Here is a 20,941-nt window from a genome sequence, read left to right on the forward strand (position 1 = left end):
CGGTAAAAAAAAAAAAAAAAAATTAGGTGGCCCACAGGAACTATTATACCTGTACACAGACTTGGCAGTCACATGCAATCTTGTTTTCATGGTCACCAAAGTACCCAGACTGATATTCTGAGACTTCAATGACACTGTCGTAATAAATTTAATGGTGTAAATGCTCCTTTCTTATCTTGCAACTTCTGACATAAATACTTTCTCTGGCAGTCTCTGTAATACTCCTTTCAAATCATATTCCTTTTCCTTCTCCAACTGTTTCTTTCTTCAAGGCAACGTGGTCCTTTTTCCCACTACCCTAAATATGGTTTATTCACAGATTTGTGCATGGAGCCTTGGAATTGCAATGTAATCAGAAAACCTTGGAATTTACATAATATAATTTTGTAATTTCATAGACAAGTAAACTCAAAATGGAGTTAGTAGTGCAATCTAAAGCCTCCCTTCTTTAAAGCAGTACCTTTTTTCTTATCCCAATTTTAGAATTATTGTTCTCCCTACGCATTCTAAAGAAATAAAATATAAGGTCCATTTTGCCTATGCCTAATGTCCATAAAATATATACACTCAGAATTATCTCCCATGATAGAAAACCTTTACAAATTCCAGTTCCTCGAGGCTTTGCTCATCTAACTATTTTTCTTCTGATCTTATAGGTTCAATTTTCACCTTCATGGAGGCAACTCTGATTATTTATATACTTCCAGAGCTGATTTCTCAATAAATGACAACCCCATACTTGCCCAGCAGCATTATACTTATTTGGCCTATCAAGTGCAACCTATCTTAAGTCAAATTAACATTTTGGTAGTACCCTCAAAAATACAGGTATAGGATATATTTAAAAGAGGCCATATTAAGGCACTCCTAGGTATACCATAAATGGAGAGTATAATTTCATACAATTTTTGTTAGAGAGCAATATATAATTATGTATAAAAATTACAAATGTGTTTATTCTTTGACTCAATAAACCCACTTCTGGGAATATGCCTTAGACATACACCTGCACATAAGCAACATTATTAGTCATGGCATTATTTGAAATAGCAAAAGATAAGCCCACTTTTTATAAAAGCAATTCTTGAGCTGGGCATGGTAGCACATGCCTGTAATCCTAGCATTTGGGAGACTGAGGCAAGAGGATCGCCAGCCTGAAGTATATAATGAGTTCAGAACTGGTCTGGACTACTACTAGTAAGACCTTGTCTTTTAAAAATTTCTTTATGCAGATATATAAGGTAAAAAAATTAAGGAGCACAAACGCTGTTCACAAAATGCTATTTTGTAGGGAGATCAACAGAAAACTGTATTTACATTTCCTAGTGTTCATGAAGAATTCTGTAAAGATACAAAAGAAACCAGTAAATGTAATTATATACCTTGTAGTAATAAACTAGGGACTCTATAGATTACTTATAATTTCTTTGTTTCTTGCTTGGTCCCACTGGGATAAACATGACAATTCTAGAACTGATACAAGTGAAGCTAAGTATGTTCACTTATTTATATCATACATTGTCTTATTTTGAAGGACAGAGGTTTGAACTCAAGGCTTTTGTACTGAACTACATCTCCAGCCCTATGTAATTTTATTTTTTTTATTTACTTACTTATTTTTCTTTTCTTGAGAAAGGTTCTCAATATGTAGTTCAGGCTGACCTTGAACTCACTATGTAGCCCAGACTGGCCTCTAATCTTCAGCAATCCTCTTGACTCAGCCTCTCGGTGCTGGGATTGCAGGTATGGACCACTATGCCTGGGTTCTTTTTTTTTTTGAGACATGGTCTCAGTACATTTCTAAGTTGTCCAGGTTGGGCTCGAACTTGCCATCTTCCTGCCTCAACCTTTCAGAATAGTGGAATCATAGGTTTGAGTCATCATGCCTGGCTCTAATTATACTTTTAAAAACTGTACATTTTCTTAAGAGTTGAAGTCAGGTTCAAGGCATGCCAGTTAGTAATACTAAAAATAACATTTTCACTAAAAATACAAGTCAAGCTGCTTGGTGATTCTAGAGAACATGTGTATGTCTAAATTAAGATTTTTAAGAAAGTACAGTGCTAAGATGCATAATTTTTACTCTTTTGAAAAGACAGTTCCTCCTAAGAAATGTGTCTAGGGCCAGGGATGTAGCTCAGTGGGACCACACCTGCCTGGCAAGTAGAAGGTCCTGAGTTCAATTCCCAGTACAGAGGGAAAAAAATTTGTCTAATACACACAGTTCTCCTATATTTGGAGAAAGTTTATACAGAGGGTATAAATAAGAAAAGATAAACACACACACACGATTGTGTGAAAAGTTTGTATCAATAAGTAACTTATTACTCAAGAAATAATGTACCAGGAAGCAACTCCTAATATAAGAACATTTAAAATGTTTATCACTAGCAAAATAATTTAAAAATCCAAATAAGCTCACAGTGTCACCAAATAAACTATAAGGAAATAAAATCACTACTACAAATGCAAAGTTTATACTTAAAAAATTCCACTGTTTGGGAAAGCAGTATGGAATAATGGAAAGAGTAGTCTTTCATTCTAATTATAGGTATGAACCAATTGTGTAAGATTTACTAATCTATTGTCCCTAATCTTTACTTCATCAGTAAAATGGAGAACAAAACCATGTATATCATTTGATACAGGTATTTTAAGCAGTATTTAAAAAATACAGGCATGTGGAAGGTGTTCTACTTAACCTCAAACCTCAGACTAAGCCAACTAATGTTGTAAAAGGTTTCTACTTTCTTCCATTTTAGTAAATGTTCCTTTTACTAGTTAGTATAACAAAGAATAACAAAAGTTGTTCCTTAGGATTCCTGGGGGAAAAAACTAAAAAAAATAAAATGTTTAAAGCAAGAACACATTTGTGAAATAAAAACACTCAGAAAAAAAACTATTTTATGAATGTATTAAAGTATTCTATGTAAATTTGTTTTAGAATAAATAGTAAAACATCATGTATTTACTAAAATGCAAGAATGGTGAGTCATAAAGAAAGATTAACTAGTCTATAAGTGAAGAGCTAGTTACTGTTTAACACTAAGGATTAGGATCTAAATCTTACCAGGAAATGAAGACCAGCTGTGCAATATTATGTCTCCAGACCTCAATTGTCCTTTAAAGTCAAAAACCATGGTATTTACCCATGCTACAGGATAATGCTGTTGAAAAAAAATACCATTTCAGCGTTAGTTCTAGGAATTGTTTTTTTTTTTGGTTCCAGGGATAGGGATCAAACTCAGGTCCTTACGCTTGCAAGGCAGGCAGCAGAACTGCTGAGCTAAATCCCTGGCCCTCTAGGAAATTTTTTTTAAAAAATCAAAGTAAGATGTGAAAAAATGCTAAACATCTTTATAATAGTTAAGGAAACCACTAGAAGTAAAATAATGTAACACAATAAAACAGTATATTGATATAATAGAATATTTGCTGTATAGCCTTTGAGAATAAGAAGCAGGACAGTGGCACATGCTTGCCTCAAGAGCACCAAGGTCCTGAGTAGGGGAGGGGAGACAGGGGGGCGGGGATACTGTGGAGATATGTGCTCAGAGCTTTCAGGAGGCAATGTCTCTAAGTGTTACAGGATTTCTTCAAATAGCTAAAAGGGAGCCACTGAGTTATTAGGAATTTTAACAGATTAATTTGGCCACATTGTATTTTTTTTCTTTTTGGTTTTTTGAGACAGGGTCTCCCTATGTAGTGAGACTGACCTGGAACTCACTATGTAGCTCAGGCTGGTCTCAAACTCGCAGTGATCCTCCTGCCTCAGCCTCCTGAGTGCTGGATTACAGGTGTGCGCCACCACACCCGGGCTTGGCCACATTGTATTTTAAAAGTTATAAATACTCAAATGTGAGACAAATTCCATTATCAGGTTAAAAAAAAAAAAACCACAAAAGAACAAACTATTCTATGATTTTTCAGTCATTACAATTTTTTAGAATATATGATAACCAGAGGAAATGCTCACATTCCCAGGAAGAAAGGTCACAAATTTGTATAGGTAAATATAGTAACTAAAATTCATGTCTTCACACTCCTCAAAAATTACTAAAAAAAAGAGAAAAAAAGAAAAACACTTGACTAAAATATGAAATGGAAAACTAAAACATGACAACAGGTCCACCAGTCTTCATCAATTATTTCAAAATTCAAGAAGTTCTGAAAAGGTTTGCTCATAATTAATGTGGAAGCAAAGCATAACCAAAGATGAGAGGAAGCTAATGAAAATCTTCATTTGCTACAGTTAGTATGAATATTCATATATTTCACAACAAATACTGATGTGTTTGATTATACATATGTACCCCAGAATCTACAAGACATATTGAGCACAATGTACTTGTATAAAATTTTGAATTGTCAAACAAATCTGGAACCTTGGATTTTAGAGAAGAAACTGTAGCCAATATTGGTGCCAAAGGTCTATAATCCCTCACTCAGGAGGCTGAGGCAGGAGGGTTCGCTGATTTAGAGGACAACATGAACTACATAGTGAGACCTTGTCTCCAAACAAACAAACAAACAAATTGTGGACCAGTTATTTTTAAATATTTTCAACCATATCTAAAAGGTATCACATTGTAATAGAATAGTTATTTAAGAGTATGAATGAGTAAGACATAAAAATAGAGACTTCTTAGGGACCAGTTACAAAACAAAGTCTCAACTACTTCAAACAGTCTTAAAATCATTTAATTCTATAAACAATTTTTAGAAATTAGTACACATTACCACTTTTCCTGCTTTCCTGATGGTCTGATATTTAGAAGGATTAATAGTTTTGGTTGATTTCTTCGTTTTTACTTTATCCAAAACTGCATAAACAGCAAAACATAATCGAGCCATTCTTGGCAAGTCACATGTATTAATATCAAATTCCAGTGCTTCATTCCAAGTGTGATCATTTTTCCCTGATATCTCTGAGCTTACAATGGTTTTACACAGAAGCTCAGTACCATGAAAAAGTCCAGCCCTGACATGAACCTGTAATGGACAAGATGAAAACAAAATCATAAATTCTGTATACCACTGAAACATCTCTACTTTGGAGAATGATGAAATACATACTGAGAGAATAAGCATACCAATTTTTGCAAAGCCTATTTGTCCACAAGAGCCATCAGGCTATAATTAATCAGTATATTCCTCACTAAACTATGATTAGCTTAAAGTGTTTTTCACTTAGTGAGTAGGTCAACTACAAAATCACCTACTATCTTAAATGCCAAGGATCTGTAGCTTAAAAAGGACTGAAGAAACCAAAATAAATCACAGAAATACTAACAGAGCCAGGTGGGATGGTGCACACCTGTAACCCCAACACTCAGGAGGCTAAGACAAGAGAATTACTGCAGTTTGAGACGAGCCTGGGCTACACAGTGAATTCAAAGCCAGGATAAAATACATGCCAAGATCCTGTCTCAAAAAGCCAACAAAACAAAACACTACTAGCAAAGGCTCATCCTCATTGATTTCATTTAATTGGAGCTTTGTCTTACTCTTCAGTGTACTCATAAATAAAAACCCAACAGATGAGAAGGCTCCAAAAGTTTCTTTCTACTTCTAAATAATTTGTCAATCTATCCTAATAAGAGCCAAGATATTATGTTTATATTACGATTATTCACATCTATAATCACTTTCCTTCATTTTTAAAGGCCTACATCCAGGTTGATACAAGACATATATACAATCTCTCAAAAAACTTTACTTACTCATTTATATAAATTTTTAAAAATACATAACCTATTTCTAACTTAAAAATGAACAACAAAAAAAGAATTAAGAACAGTACAATACTAAAATACAGAGATTGACCCAATAATATACTTTTAAGATCAACTTTTTAATACCAATTTATTAAGATATGACACCAACATATACCATCAACAAATATTTACAGAACAGATTACTACATATGTAGAATTTTTTAGGCTTGTCTTTAATTTCATTTTATTTTATTTATTTTCTTTTTTTGCTATATAGTTGAGGCTAGCCCTGAACTCACTATAAAGCCTAGGCTGACCTCAAATTCAAAGTGATCCTCCTGCCTCAGCCTCCCCAGTATGGGGATTGTGAACATGACACCAGCACCTACTTAACATTTTGTCTCTTTCAATCTATCATGAAATCTGTACATTAAGAAAACAGATTTATGATATAAACTTAAAGAATGCAATAACTCAAAATAGTATTAAAAAGTATGTTAACTTTGTGACCATGTGAATAAAAAATATTAATAAAACTAACTTATAGTGGGATAGCAGAAGTATTAGTGATGTGTCATTCCTTCAATAATGATTTTGTTATCTTCAAAAAACTCTAAAATTGGGCTGGGGATTTAGCTCAGTGGTCCTACTGCCTGCCTTGCAAGCACAAGGTCCCGAGTTTGATCCCTGGTACCCCTCCAAAAAACTTATAAAATTAATATTATAACAAGTATAAAATGGCAGGATGCTCTAAATTTAAATTCTATATTATATAATACAGAAAATGTCAAGATGTCCAGCATCCATCTAAAGCACATGAAATTTAATGAAAACAGAACTGATTTTTTTGGTGTATTGTTAAAAACAAACTTTTTGGAATAGCTCATTCTCTACTGTCTCCATAAAACTGTAGATGGCCTTTAAAAACATCAGAAACACCTCTTAGGTTTTTCTCCGTGTTACCAGCAGGAGCACCTATAGCTTCAAATAACCTTTACTTAAATCTACATCTCTGTTTTGTTTTTGTTGTTGTTTGTTTATTTTGCAGTACAGGGGACTGAACTCAGGATCTTGCACTTAGAGGCAGGCAGTGGCACCACTGAGCTAAATCCCCAGCCCTAATCTGTATCTCTTTAAACTAGGTTAAATGGTATTTCTCTGTGTTCTCAGAAATAATTAAAAAAATTCAGAGACTTTCATTTTTAGTTTGTAAAGACTATAAGGACTACTTTCTAAACTTTACAGAGACATACACAACACTTTTAAGAAATCTTTACATCTACCTCATATATTATTTTCAAATGATTTAAATATGAGAAAATGACAACTAGTATTTTTAACATATTTTTGATCATAAGGAATAAAAGGAGTAAGAGGTTAGAAAGGTCCTACCACTGTTATACCATAAGTTATTTTCTTTTAGTTGTGTTTGGTTTTGTTTCTCTGTTTCTTTTTGAGACAGGGTCACACTATGTAGTTCAGATTAGCTTTGAATTCACTATACAGCCCAGCCTGGCCTCAAATTCATGGCAATCCTCCTGCATCAGCCTCCCAAGCACTGAGATTGCAGGTGTGTGCCACCATGCCTGGCAAAACATTATCTTAAAAGGAGTTTAACAGGCAGAGAAGGAAAAAGGAGGCACCTACTGCAGGTGCAAAGACAAGCCCTTCTGGCATTCCATGAGAAAAAAAAAACAGTATGGTACAGCTATAGGCATATGAGGAATATGGAAATGAACTAAAACTATGTTCCTTAGACGCAAAGTCAGTGCCATTAAAGACTATTAAGTAGGAATATAACAAACAATTTAAAATACCACTTTTGTCTTCAGGTTAGAGAAATTCTTGGGTATAAAGTAGGATATGAAAATAGAGGCAAGAAGGGTGGCCAACAGGCTATCACTAAAACTTGCAAGGAAGTAACCCATGGCAGACTTAAGACAAAAAGAAAGAAATATATAGTAGAAGATATTAATGTGGTATTTCAACAGGACCGACTGGTTAGATATAGCAAGGCACTGAGACAACTCCAACTCTTAGTCACTTTCTTGTCACTGAGACACAATATGTGCCACCCACAACTTAAAGGACAGGTTTATTCTGGCTCATGTTCTTAGTCCACAGCTGGCTGGATCCAAGGGAAAAAGGAATGGTAGAAGGGCATGGCCAAAGGAAAGTTGCTTACAGCATAGCAGCCAGGGAGCATAGAGTGAAGGAAGGAACCAGGAAGGGAGATATACTTTTCAGGTCACACTCTCAAGACTTGGGACCAGACATGCTTCTGACAAGGCCCACTTCCTGATATCAAGTCAGCTGTAGAGTCCCATAATCCAATCACCTTCTATAATCCCCACTTCTGATCACATGAGGCTTTGAGGGAACATCCAGATATAAACTGTAACAAGCTCTATTACTAAATGGAAGAGGATGCAACTAAAGGGGGAAGGAATGAGTTGGGGATACCAAATATGAGTTGGCTTTAGAAATGTCTATCCAGTGACTGAAAACAGCAATCTGGAGCTAAGTACTATCTGATTTAAAGAAAATGGCTAGGTAATCATAAGTAAAGTGGTACAAGCTTTCGAGTTTCTTACAAGGAAAATACAAGTAATTGTTTTCTTAGGTCTGAAGAACACCAAGTGAGAAGACAATTACTCAGTGGTGCAGAGACAGAGTCCACATGCCTAAAACTCTTCCTACTTCTGAATTCCCTGCTCTCAAAATCCTCACTCGCTACTTCCTCACTCTCTAACCACCTTGTCTTTCAACTTACACAGGAAAATCTGTCCTGGTTAAGGCTTCCACTTCGATAACTAACACTTGTGCTCCACTTATTTATTGGCCACATCTGCCTTCACTCTCGCCAGAACTCTCTCCCAAGAGTCTGTCTCCCCTTCTGTCACATTTACCTGAAGTCCACACTCTGGATAAACCTGTTTTACCTGCTGTTGTATGCCAAATGTTTCAGGGCAGACTAGTGCCATGACTGACCAGTTTCAAATGTCATATTATTATTTCATCACTGGAAGAACCATTTCTTATCCTTCCATTATGGTTTTTATTTAGATGACCTCCCAAAGCCTCATGCAGGTGAAGTGGGCCTTTCTTCTTCAGAGTAGTTAGTTGAATCTGGAATGTGTGATGCTGGGGTTAAGAACGTGTAATTATTAAACCATTACATGTGAGTGATTAATTTGGCATCGCCCTAATCCAGGTAGTCTGAATAAAAGGGACAGTAAGATGCTGTTACACCCCTTTGTTGCCCATACTACCACGTGGGTACCATCTTGTTTTTCCTCTTTAATGCCTGTTTGTCATCCCTGACTTAGAGCCAGCTGATTATGGACTGAAACCTCTATGAAATGTAAACCAAATACACCCCTTCCCCTTTAACTTTTGGTGCTGGGTATTTTGTCTCAGCAATGAGACGAGAGAAAAGTAATACCTTCTATCACTGATAAAAACTTTTTATTGCCATGTTTTCTATATTCACTGACAACACAGTGTTTTAGAAAAGTTCTACAGTGCTAAGAATATTTTTTCTAAAAAGGTTTCCAAGAGTTTATTATATTCTAAAAGCAGAGTAATAAATCACTTTCTGGGATGGGGGGATTAAAAAACTTATTATTGCCACTGACTTTCTTGTGAGATAATTAGCACATTTCACATTCAATAAAACTACAAAAACTTGTAAGCACCCTTCCTGTGGGTTGTATGTATGTGTGTATATGTATTTGTGTGTTATTGGGGATTGAAGCTAGGCAACTGCTTTACTACTGAGCTATATTCTCAGCCCTCAAAGCATTACCTTTTTGGCCAAATTTTTTAAAATCTGAAGATAATAGGGTGACATGATAAGATGCCTCCTGTCAATCTAACTCTATTTAAAAGTTACAGAACATTAGAACAGTGAAACACTGTTATCTGTAAAGAGAACAGTTCATTCAGAAGACCAAATTATAAAATTTTAAAAATTGAAGACCAAATTACACACCTAATACAAAAAACAGAATCAAATACTTACCATACAGTTACACTATTATTACTAAATGTGAAGTGAATGTCATGGGGCTCAGAGGGGAGGCAGACTGAGCACAGAGTATGTGTTTTTTTTTTTAATCACTTGTAAAAGGGGATAAACTGTTTATTCTACACTCAATCTCAGTCACCAAGTATGTGGAGTTTTTTCCTCCACCAATCAATTCTCTGGACATATCTGGGTGTCCTGTAATTCAATTCTGATATTAACTACCTGGAATTAGCACAGGCACCACATGTTAAAGGCTTTGTTCCACAAGACTGTTCCCCATCCCCACCCCCACCCCCACCTCCCAAACCTTTTCTGATGCCATTTGGAAGTCCCAGGTTGCCATCTGTATTTCTGGTCAACTGGTAATCAACTGGGAGTTAACAAACTCCCTCCTGGGGTTCAATAATTCAGTCAAATGGCTCACAAAACGTAGGGCAACATGATTAGCAGTTTATTACAAAGGATATTACAAAAGATAGAAATAAACAGCCAAAAAGGTATACAAAGTGAGAACCAGAAAGAGTCCCAGCACAGGTGCTTCTTTCCCAGCAGCTGTAATGTACCACTACTGAGCATATGCATGTATTCATCAACTCAAAAGCCCTTTGAGCCTCACCACTTATAGTTTTTGTGAGGTTTCCATTAAATAAGAATGGCTCATTAGGGCTGCGGATTTAGCTCAGTTGTTCTGCCACCTTCCTTGTAAGTGCAAGGTCCTGAGTTCGATCCCCAGTACCCCTCCAAAATAAAAGAATGGCTGATTAAATCACCAGTCACAGGCTAGGTGATCAACACCCTTTCCTAATCTGGAGGTAAGAGGGTAAGACTGAAAGTTCTAATCCTCTATCCACCTAGGTGGTAACTCTGAATTGAAGTTATGTAGAGGCTTTTAGCCACAGTTAATTTTCCATACATACATATAAATATATACATACATATATTCCTATCACTAACTAGATTTTGAAGTTTTTTGAAGTATTATAATAAAAGATACTTCTATCACTGGGAAAATTACAAGGATTTTAGAAGCTCTGTGCCAGACACCAAATATGTATTATTAAATCACAATTTGCAGTTGCTCCTTTCTGTTCCTCATGCCATGAGCTCTTTATCCTCTGTGATGCCCCTCTTCCAGACCACCCTGCATTGGAACCAGCTGACTGTGGACTGAAACTTCTGTAAAATTGTGGGAAGATGGCAGAGTAGCAAGCAGCAGAGAAAAAAACTCTCTGGGATTTGGCCTGCAAACACTGGAATATAGTGGTGTGAGAAGAAGGAAAGTGGGTCCCCCAGGAACCAGGAACAATTTGAATCGAGAACTCAAGTCCACAGGGAGAGCCAAAAAAGACCTCAACAAAAGAGAGGGAGGATGCAGGTGGCATTCTGCTCCTGAGTCTGGACTCATGGTATAGGAAGGGTGGCTGAAACCTGCAGACACATGGTAACTATTGGCAATCCCAGAGGAGAAAGGCACCAGTGGCACAGAACAGTGGACAAAGCAGACTTCAGTGGCTGGTGAACTATTTGGAGAGGGCAACTGGCTGATAGCCATCTTGGAGAGGGGTCAGCTGAGCTCTGAACTCAGAAAATCTACCAGCCTGCTTCATCTGGTGGCTCTTGCTGTCATGGTGAGGGTGCCTAGTTCAAGCGGGCCAGAAGACAGGGAGCGGAGCTCAAGTGAGCAGGAGGCACACAGTCTGTGGCACACTCAACAAATCTGTCACTGTCTCACAGTGGACGGCTGGGATTATCCACAACCCCACCATACATCAGTGATGGCTTCCTGGGATTAAACTCAGATCTGGACTCTGTCTGCTCACACTGTCTACCCGGGACAGCAGAGACACATCTTGAATAGGATGTTTCTTTTTTTCCTTCTTTCTCTTTTTTTCCCCTTCTTTGTTTTGTTCTTCTTTTTCTTTCTTCATTTTGTTACCCTTTTTGTTTTTTGTCTGTTTCTTTGTTCTTTTTACATGAGTGTGAACATGGTTTCTAGATTTTTTGTTGTTGTGGTGGTGGTTGTTCTGTTCGTCCTTATTTTTATTTCTTCTCTCGCACTTATCTTCTTCATTAGTTTCCCAGAGTTTGTATGATCTTTCTTTGTCCCCAAGCCTTGCTTCTTGCTTCTAAAGTCATTTAGTTCTTTATCCCCTCCACCACCAATCCTTTCTAAATCTTTTTCCTTTCAGGTGAAATCACCATATTGAGGGCTTATTTACCTTACACAATTTTCTAGCTCATTCTAAATTTTGTTAGTTAACCATAAATCTAGTTCACATGATTAAAGGTGGCAAATTAATATTTACCACAGTTTGTCAGTTTCTACGATGTGTTTGATGCTACCGCTATTACTGATTGTACTATTTAGCCAAGGTGACATAACCGTGCCAATCAGTTTTTCTTCCTGTAGATTGCCCAGGGTCTTAAAAAATACTATAGGCCAATGCCAAAGCACTGGGTGGTGTTAAGTAAGGCAGAAACTCCTCATGCCCAATAAACTTAAGAGGTAGGATCTGGCAACAGAATCAAAACCCCAAAGCCAGCTACATCTGGAAGATAACAATGAGTAATTTCCTACAGGTTCTGAAAATGACCACTAAAGCTATTTGCCATAACAATCTATAAGCATCAACCAAGGAATTAAACTAAAGGGTGGGGGAGAAGGAGGAGCAGAAGAAAGAGGAGGAGTGAGAAGAAGAAATGTAAACAAGATGCCAATGCTCCAGACTTTCAGGTCACCATATGCAAACTGAGGGAGAAATGAAGTACAACAATCCAAAAGCCACCCACCTGGACTCTATGAAATGGTAACAGCAGAGGCAACAATGCAAGTGAACAAAGCTCTAGAACAATTAAAAGCAGAAATAATTTCTTAGATATCTACACAGATGGTGACCAGAATAAAAGACATGCTTAGTGAGTGACTCTAAAGCCGATATAGATTTTTAAAAAAGAAAACAGAGAAACTCAGGAAAATGATGAAAACCATGAATGTCCAGCAGAGAAAATAAATAGAATCCATAAAATACAAACCCTCAAGTCAAGGTCTGCTTGGAGTGAAGTATTTCAATTCCTAAACAAAAGCAACCTCCAACCCAGATTGATGTCCCCTGTAAAACTATCTTTAAAAATTGATGGAGAAATAAGCTTCAAATGGATATCCAAAAGATTTAAAACTCCAATGAAAGTATAAGCAGCAGAATGAGCCAATGCCAGGACACAGTATCAGAAAAGACACAATTGTGGGTAGTGATCTTGAAAAGAGAGATTTCTTAAAAATGGGAAGGGAGAGCCAGGGATTTAGCTCAGTGTTTCTGTCACCTGCCTTGCAAGCGCAAGGTCCTGAGTTCAATCCCTGGTACCAAAAAAAAAAAAAAAGAAGCGACCATGAGAAATCAATCCAGCAGGTGCTACATGATGTAAAGAAGAATATCACAGGATTGATCAGAGTCAATGAAAAAGCAGGAGGTAGCACTAAGAACATAAAAAACCTGTTCACAGAAGTAATGGCAGAAAACTTCCCAAACAAGGAAAAAGAATTTGACATACAGATAATGAAGGCATATAGAGCTCCAATTAGCCATGATAAAATGACAAAATCTTCCCCCAAACATATAATAGTCAAAATTCTAGAAATTCAATACAAGAACAGAATATTAAAAGCTGTTTAAAGGCAGATGTGGTGGTACACACCTGTAATCCCAGCACTCAGGAGGCTGAGGCAGGAGGATTGCTGTGAGTTTGACACAAGCCTGGACTACATCGTGAGTTCCAGGTCAGTCTCAAGTACATGGAGAGATCCTGTCTTAAACCCCCCCCCAAAAAAAAGCTGTTTGAGTACAGAAATATCTATACAGAAAGCCCATAAGAATCATATCAAGGAGAGTTTGGAGTGAAGTATTTCAAGTCCTAAAGGAGAACAACCTCTGACCCAGATTTATGAACCCTACAAAACTCTCTTTAAAAATTGATGGAGAAATTAGATGCTTCCATGACAAAGAACATCTGAGTAATTCATGACCACCAAAGCAACACTCTAAAGTGCTCTGAAGGATGAAAGAAGGAAACCAGCAACAGGAAAATAACACCACAAGGATAAGTCAATATATATCAGCTATAACCATCAATGTAAATGGTCTCAATTCACCAATCAAAAGAAGCAGGCTGTCAGGATAGATCAAAAAGCAAGATCCAACAATACGCTACATACAAGAAACACATTAAATTCAGTAACAAATTCACAGATTGAAAGTCAAAGTATGGCAAACAATATTCCATGGGACAAAAACCTAGAAAAAAGTAGAACTAGTAATTTTATTTGCAGATAAAGTGGATTTCAAGCCAAGACTAAATAAGAGAGACAATACATCCTTGTAAAGGGAACAATTCAAGAGGAAGTGATAAAAATCCTAAACATATATGTACCAAATACCAGTGCACCCAACTATATAAAACTAATATTAACAGATATGAAAAATCAAATAAGCACTAATACAACTGTAATGGGGGACCACAATATCTCACTGTCATAATTAGACAAAAAAAATAGCAAAAAAATATCAAAACTAAACCAGAGGATTGCTGGAGTTCCAAGCCAGCCTGGGATACGTAGTGAGTTCAAGACCAGCCTGAACTACATAGTGACACCCATCTCTAAAACCAAAGAAATATTCTCCAACAGCAAATATTTCAACAGTATAACAAAGTATTTATAAATAACAAAATATTAATAAATTAAAATAAGCAATGTATGAAGGCTAGGACATCTTTATCAAGTCAGGCTTATTTCACAAATGCAAAGTTGATGTTATGGTTTATAACTAGATGTTCCCAGGGAACCTTGTGCACTCATGGGTGAGGCATTTAAAAAAGAACTGGTCCCTGGGGGCAGTATAGCTGACTTGCTGTTTTTTGTTTTTGGTATTAGGGATCAAACTCAGGCCCTTGCACTTGTGAAACAGGTGGAAGAACCACTGAGTTAAACCCCGGGCCCTGACTTGCTGTTAAGAGTAAGACCTGGTCAGGGGAGGTGGGTTGCTAGGAGCTGACCTAGAAGGGCATTTATCCCTGCCTGGTTCCACCCTTCCCTCTCTGCTTCCTGGTCACCACGATGTGAGTGGTTTTCCTCCAGTATGCCCCTCTAACCATGCTGCTGCCTGTGGAGGCAGTCAACCATGGACAGAACCATGAGCAAAAGAAAAAAGCCTCTCCTTAAATTGCAGGTGTTGAGTATTGTGTCTCAACAATAAAGACAGTGACTCAGACAGCTGGTTTCAACTTTTGAAAATCAAAATAATGGACTAAAATAAAAACCTGTAATCATAATAATTATAGGAAAAAATTGACAAAATGAATGCCTTTTCAGCATAAAAATTTTCAACAAAGTAGGAGAATTTCTTTAATGCTTTAAGAAGAAAATGAGGATGTCTACTATGATGATTAACTTTGTGTGTCAACTTGATTAGGGCCCACAGTTCCCCAGTTATTTAGTCAAACATTATTCTTGGTGCTTTGCTAAATTATTTGGTCATATTATTCTAGGAGGTTTTGGATAAGGTTAACAAATAAGTACAATAAGTAGAGTAGACTGCCTTCTCCCGTATAGCTTGACCTCATCCTACAGACTGAACACTTGAATCAAGCCTTGACAAAAGGGCAGACCCTTCCCCAAATAAAAGAGAATTCTTCCTCTATGACTGCCTTGGAGCTAGGACACCAAGCTTTTTTCCTGTTGTAAAACTAACTAAACCTGGCTCTTCCATCACCTCAAGCCTGCTACTTTTCATACAGGAAATACATCATTAGCATTCTTCATTCTCAAGTTTTCAGATTCAGATGAACTAAAGGCTTTGTTGCGTCTCCAGCTTTCTAAGTTACCTGCAGATTTTGAAGTGCTCACTTCCATAATCATGTGAGCCAAAAACTTCCAATAAATATCCGTAAATATTTACTATTTTCATTTATATATGTGATATGTATCTATCCCTACCTGCTATGCTTTAGATCTGAAATGTTCTCCCAAAAGCTCATGTGTGGAAGGCTTAGTCCTAATGGAGCAGTGTGAAAAGGCCTTTGGAATGAGATTGGATCATTAGGGTCCTAACTTTATCCACTGTTAATCCACTGGTGGAATCATAACTTAATGTGAAAACATTAGGAGATGGAGTGCTGGGGAGGTACTGGAGATGTGTACATAAAGGAGATATTTTGTTTTTTCTCCCTCCTTCCTCCCTTCCCCTTTTCCCCTACCCTCTTCCCTTTCTGTCTTCTTCCTCTCCCCCTTCCCTCTTTCCCTCACTCCTGCTCTCTTATTCCCTCCCTTCTGGCTCTCCTTCCTAGCCACAAGGTAGGTAACTTTGCTTCATAATGTTTCTCAACGTGATGTTCTGCCTCACCACAGGACCACAAACAGAGTCGTGTAACCATGGACTGAAACTACATAATGAGTTCAAGGCCAGCCTAGACTATATAGCAAGACACGGTCTCAAGAAAAGGAGGAAATCCCCAAGAAACTACCAAATATTTACTAATGCTCAGGAATATCCAAGATGTACTACAAGTGAATAATGATTACAGAATAATGTATACAAAAAAAGAATAATGTATGTCACATGATCTCCTTGTACTTTAACAAATTAATTATCAATTAAAGAAATAAAACAAAAACCTTAATGCCTGTGTGTGTGTGTGTGCACGCACATGCACATGGGTACTTGTATAAACATGGAGGTAACTCACAAGGCTTGTTGAGTTTGAATCCCTTATGACAGTAAGAAGATGCAAAGGAGGCGTTGGGGATTTTGCACAGTGGTGTCTAGCTTGCAAGCACAAGGTCCTGAGTTCAATCCCTGGTACCACAAAAAAAAAATAATTGGGAGCCTGGGGGTTTAGCTCAGGGGCACCGCACCTGCCTCATAAGTGTAAGGTCCCGAGTTTGATCCTTGGTACCAAAAACAAAAACAAAAACAGAAAATGGAAAGGAGAAATGAGTACCTTTTTCTTAATTGTGTCATTTTTTTGTTTGGTTGGTTAGTTTTGGTTTTTTGAGACAGGGTCTCACTATGTAGCTCAGGCCGGCCTTGAACTCACTATGTAGCTTAGGCTGGCCTGGAATTCTCAGAAATCCTCCTACTTCAACCTCCTGAGCGCTGGGATTACAGGGCTGCACCACCTTGCCCAGCTCATGTTATCTTTTTACAATTGAAAAAAAAAATCAATAAGGAAACTTTAGATTAAAAGACAAACACAGAAATAGGGAAGGGAGGAGGGGGTGAAGGGAGGGCAGGGGTATGGGGAAAAAATGAGAACCAAGACCTGTCATGTAAAGGCACAAGATCCCAATGATGAATGTAACTGTACTGTATACCTAAAAAGTACCAATAAACTCAATGAGATAAAAGAAAGACAAACACAGAATTACCATTAAAATAGAAAACAAGCTAACTGCAATTATCATACTCATTAAAAAAACAAAATTTAAAGTCTGGTGTGGTGACAAACACTTGTAATCACAGCTCTCTGGGAAGGTGAGGCAGGAGGATCCCAAGTTCAAGCCCTGCCTGGGCATTATTTAGGGAAACCCCATCAATCATTCAATCAAACAAACAAACAGACAAATAAACAGGTAGACAGGCTGGGGATGAAGCTCAGTGCAAGGGCCCTGGGTTCTATCCCTCATACTGCAAAAGCAAAACAAAACGAAACAGGGCCAGGGATTCAGGTCAGTGGTGCCATGCCTGTCTCACAAGTACAAGGTCCTGTGTTCAATCTCCGGCACAAAAAAAAAAAAAAAAAGTCTAGTTAAGAAATGAAGTCCAAATCCCTTAACTGCTATTCGAAGAATATTTTTAATTATATACATTTAGTGTGTACAACATTTTGACTACTTTGTTTTTTGGGTCGTTTTGTTTTGAGACAGAGTCTCTCTATGTAGTTCAGCCTAGCCTCGAACTCAATAGGTAGCCCAAGCTGGACTCAAAATCATGGTAATCCCCCAGCCTCAGGCTCCCAAATGCTGAGATTACAGGGATGCACCATCATGTCTGTCTGTTTGCTTTGCTTTGTTTGAGATACTGGAGATTGAACTCAGGACCTCTTGCATGCTAGACATGCACTTTTCCAACAAGCTATATCCTCACTCTTTTTAAGACAAGGTCTCCATAAATCACCTAGGCTGGCCTTGAACTTGTGATCTTTCTGCCTTAGTCTCCCAAGTAGCTGATTTTACAGGTGTGAGTCAATTCTACCCCAACATGATGTGTGTATATACATATATATGTATGTATGTATGTGTATATATACATGTAAATATATGTATGTGTATATATACATATAGTGAAGTGATTACTATAATCAAATAAACATATCCATCACCATGCATAATTATCTTTTTTCCTTATGAGTACCCAAAATCTATCTTAACAAATTTCCAGTATACAAATACAGTATTATCAAATACAGATCTCATGTTGTACATTAGATCTTTAGAATTATGCATCCAAATTATCTAGATCTTTATATCCTTTGACCTATTACCTCCATTTCCCCCAACCCCTCACTATCCCAAAAACTATTTAATGTCCATGTACAAAAGCAAGAGAGTAGTGGTTTTTGGCAAGGTGCCAATGAATACAACCTCATGTTGACAAATATTTCAAACTAATTAAATCTCTCTTTTGGATCACAAAACTGTTCTCTTAATTTTCTGCCCAGCAAAATATGAAAAATGCATTCTTTACACTTTAAGGCAAAATGCCTTGTTAGGTTTTTATTTAATTGTATGGGTTATGCAGTAAATACTCTCATGTGTCTTGTGATCTATAATGTAGTCATCTATTTTCTTTCATCTAAGAGATGTTATATTTTCTCTGTGCTCAGAAAGAAAAAAAAATGGGGGTGGGGGCTTCAAAAGAAGGCTGGAATGAAGCTCCAAGCAAGGTGAGAGGAGAGTAAGCTTACATAAAAATATGTGATCAACCATCTTGGTTTATATTTCACTTGTTGAATTCCTAATCAAAAAACAATTTCTTCTACATAATATATACTTGACAAACAATGTCAATCTTACCAACAAATCTCTACTCAAAAAAGACTTTAAAACAGAAATACCCTATAGTCTTACAATGAATCTCCAAATTCCATCATCTCATGTAACTGGTGGGTATGGGTAGAGTTTAATCTCTTATAGGACATCATTAAGCATATGGAATACCACGTGGCAAACTGAAATCTTAAATACTCACTTTTACAGTTTCTTCGGTGTTAAGTTTATTTCCCTTAACCAAAACAACTTGGAAAGGGTTGTTATTGTCCCAAACATGCTGAAAAAGAAATAAATACAAAGGTATTGAAATGAAAAAAAAATTTTTTTTTCTCTGGCAGCAATGAAATCATCTCATGTACCCTGGAAAATTATGAAAACAAAGTTCTGAACTAACAACTGAAAAATCACATATATTAAATTAACCATTATAGCCACTAGCTCTTGGCTTTCACAGCAAAACATAAGAGCTATCACCACTGCTAAGAGAAATCACTAAAATAAAAAGTATCAACAGGGGCTAGGAAAGTAGCTCAGTAGCAGAGTGGCTGGCTAGCATGCACAAGGTCCTAAACTTAATCCAAAGCATGCTCCTTCACAAAAAGAATCAAGATAGTATTAAAAACTTTGGATAAACTATTTGTAGTACCACAGATACACTCACCATGGCAGCACATACTATATACTAAAATTGTATTAATAGAGATATCATCAAGGAGTGGTTTAATATAGAATTTAGAAAGACTAAGTAGCAGATAAAAATTATTAACTATTCAAATTAACTCAAACTTTTAAATCTACCATATATATTCTAGAAAGGTGCCTTTGATACTTATTTAATGGAATTCAATATTAAAAATATAGGCATATTATACCAAAAGCACTGTTTCAGTTAAGAAATGAAAGCTATTTCTTTTCTTTTTTTTTTTTTTTTTTTTTAATCTTTTTTTTTTTTTTTTTTTTTTTTTTTTTGATACCAGAGTTCAAACTTGAGATCTTGCACTTGCAAGGCAGGCAGCAGGACCACTAAGCTAAATCCCCAGCCCTGTAAAACAACTATTTCTCACTTTTTCCACCAAAATGTCTCAAACTGCTCTTTTAAATTCTAGGTTTAAGGTCCAATCTCTAACTTCATGGCATTTTTTTTTTTAATTTGGGTACCAAAAACATAAATGGGATATTTATAGTAATTGTTGCTTGAGCAAGTTAAAATAATAGCCTGAAATTTACTTTAAGTAAATGGGTGATCGGTTTTTGGTAAATATGCACTGGTTTTCACAGAAAGAGAAGTGAGTAAAGGAAATGTAAGACCTCATATAATCTAACAAAATCACATGCCATCTAGAGTTACATGGCTCACACATGGAACTTACAGAAATAATTCGTGTTTTCTTTGGTGGTAAGGGAAGAGGAAAGTTAGATGAATTCCAATTTATTGCAGCCTCTATGGCAATCATTTCTTGTTCATACATCTTCTTGATCTTGCAGCATTCCACAAGTACAAAATGGGGCAGGGCTCTGTTCACAACACAGTTCCGGATGTACTACAGAACAATAAGGGAGAAATGCAGGCTTTCAGGCAGACATATTGACAGAATAAATCAATTTGAAGCACTATGCCAAGTGCACTATACAAACACATCTTATACAACATATCAAGAATATGATCATTTAAAGCACAATACATTAAATAGCTACCATTAATTGAATACCTAAGAACTTAACTGAACTTGACATGTGATTATATGTTGATCTTCACAATTCTCTACACTTTTTAAAGCATTGTCCCATTTGACATCTTGACAAAAAAAATGACATTTGACAAAAATGACATTTGACAAAAAAATGAAACTCAAAAGGGTTAAGTTATATAACTAGTATCTTTAAGACCTCAATTTGACACAGATGCATTTATCTGGCTCCAGAGTCATTAGCTCAGTGGTGGCAAACATACAGCACATGTGCTACAGTGGGCAAACGCACAGAGGCCTCTCTGTTGACACATAAGCCAAGTCACCCCAGCAGCTGAGCAACGAATAACAGCACACACATGGGCCATGTGCATGCTCAGAAAGGAGTAGTGGCACTAGATAATGATGTCACCAGCCACCCAAGCTTTCGTATGACCAGTGTGTTGCCAAGGATAGAAGTATA

At 36.8% G+C, this 20,941-nt stretch overlaps 1 protein-coding gene across 2 annotated transcripts in view; it reads right to left on the reverse strand.

Annotated features, from left to right (window-relative positions):
* The window catches only part of Pik3cb (phosphatidylinositol-4,5-bisphosphate 3-kinase catalytic subunit beta), a 119,991-nt gene that overhangs the window by 39,502 nt on the left and 59,548 nt on the right, over positions 1-20,941 (reverse strand). Inside the window, exons 7-10 of one of the 2 annotated variants that reach the window (XM_010625585.3) lie at positions 20,161-20,331; positions 18,990-19,067; positions 4,741-4,992; positions 3,071-3,167 (exon numbers count right to left, since the gene is read on the reverse strand). In XM_010625585.3, coding sequence (XP_010623887.1) covers positions 3,071-3,167; positions 4,741-4,992; positions 18,990-19,067; positions 20,161-20,331 — 598 coding nt within the window. The remainder of the gene's footprint in view (positions 1-3,070; positions 3,168-4,740; positions 4,993-18,989; positions 19,068-20,160; positions 20,332-20,941) is intronic. The other variant, XM_010625586.3, reaches the window with a different exon arrangement.

Source organism: Fukomys damarensis, unplaced genomic scaffold (genome assembly GCF_012274545.1).
Source record: "Fukomys damarensis isolate Sample0158 unplaced genomic scaffold, DMR_v1.0_HiC HiC_scaffold_37, whole genome shotgun sequence".
Lineage (NCBI taxonomy): Eukaryota > Metazoa > Chordata > Mammalia > Rodentia > Bathyergidae > Fukomys > Fukomys damarensis.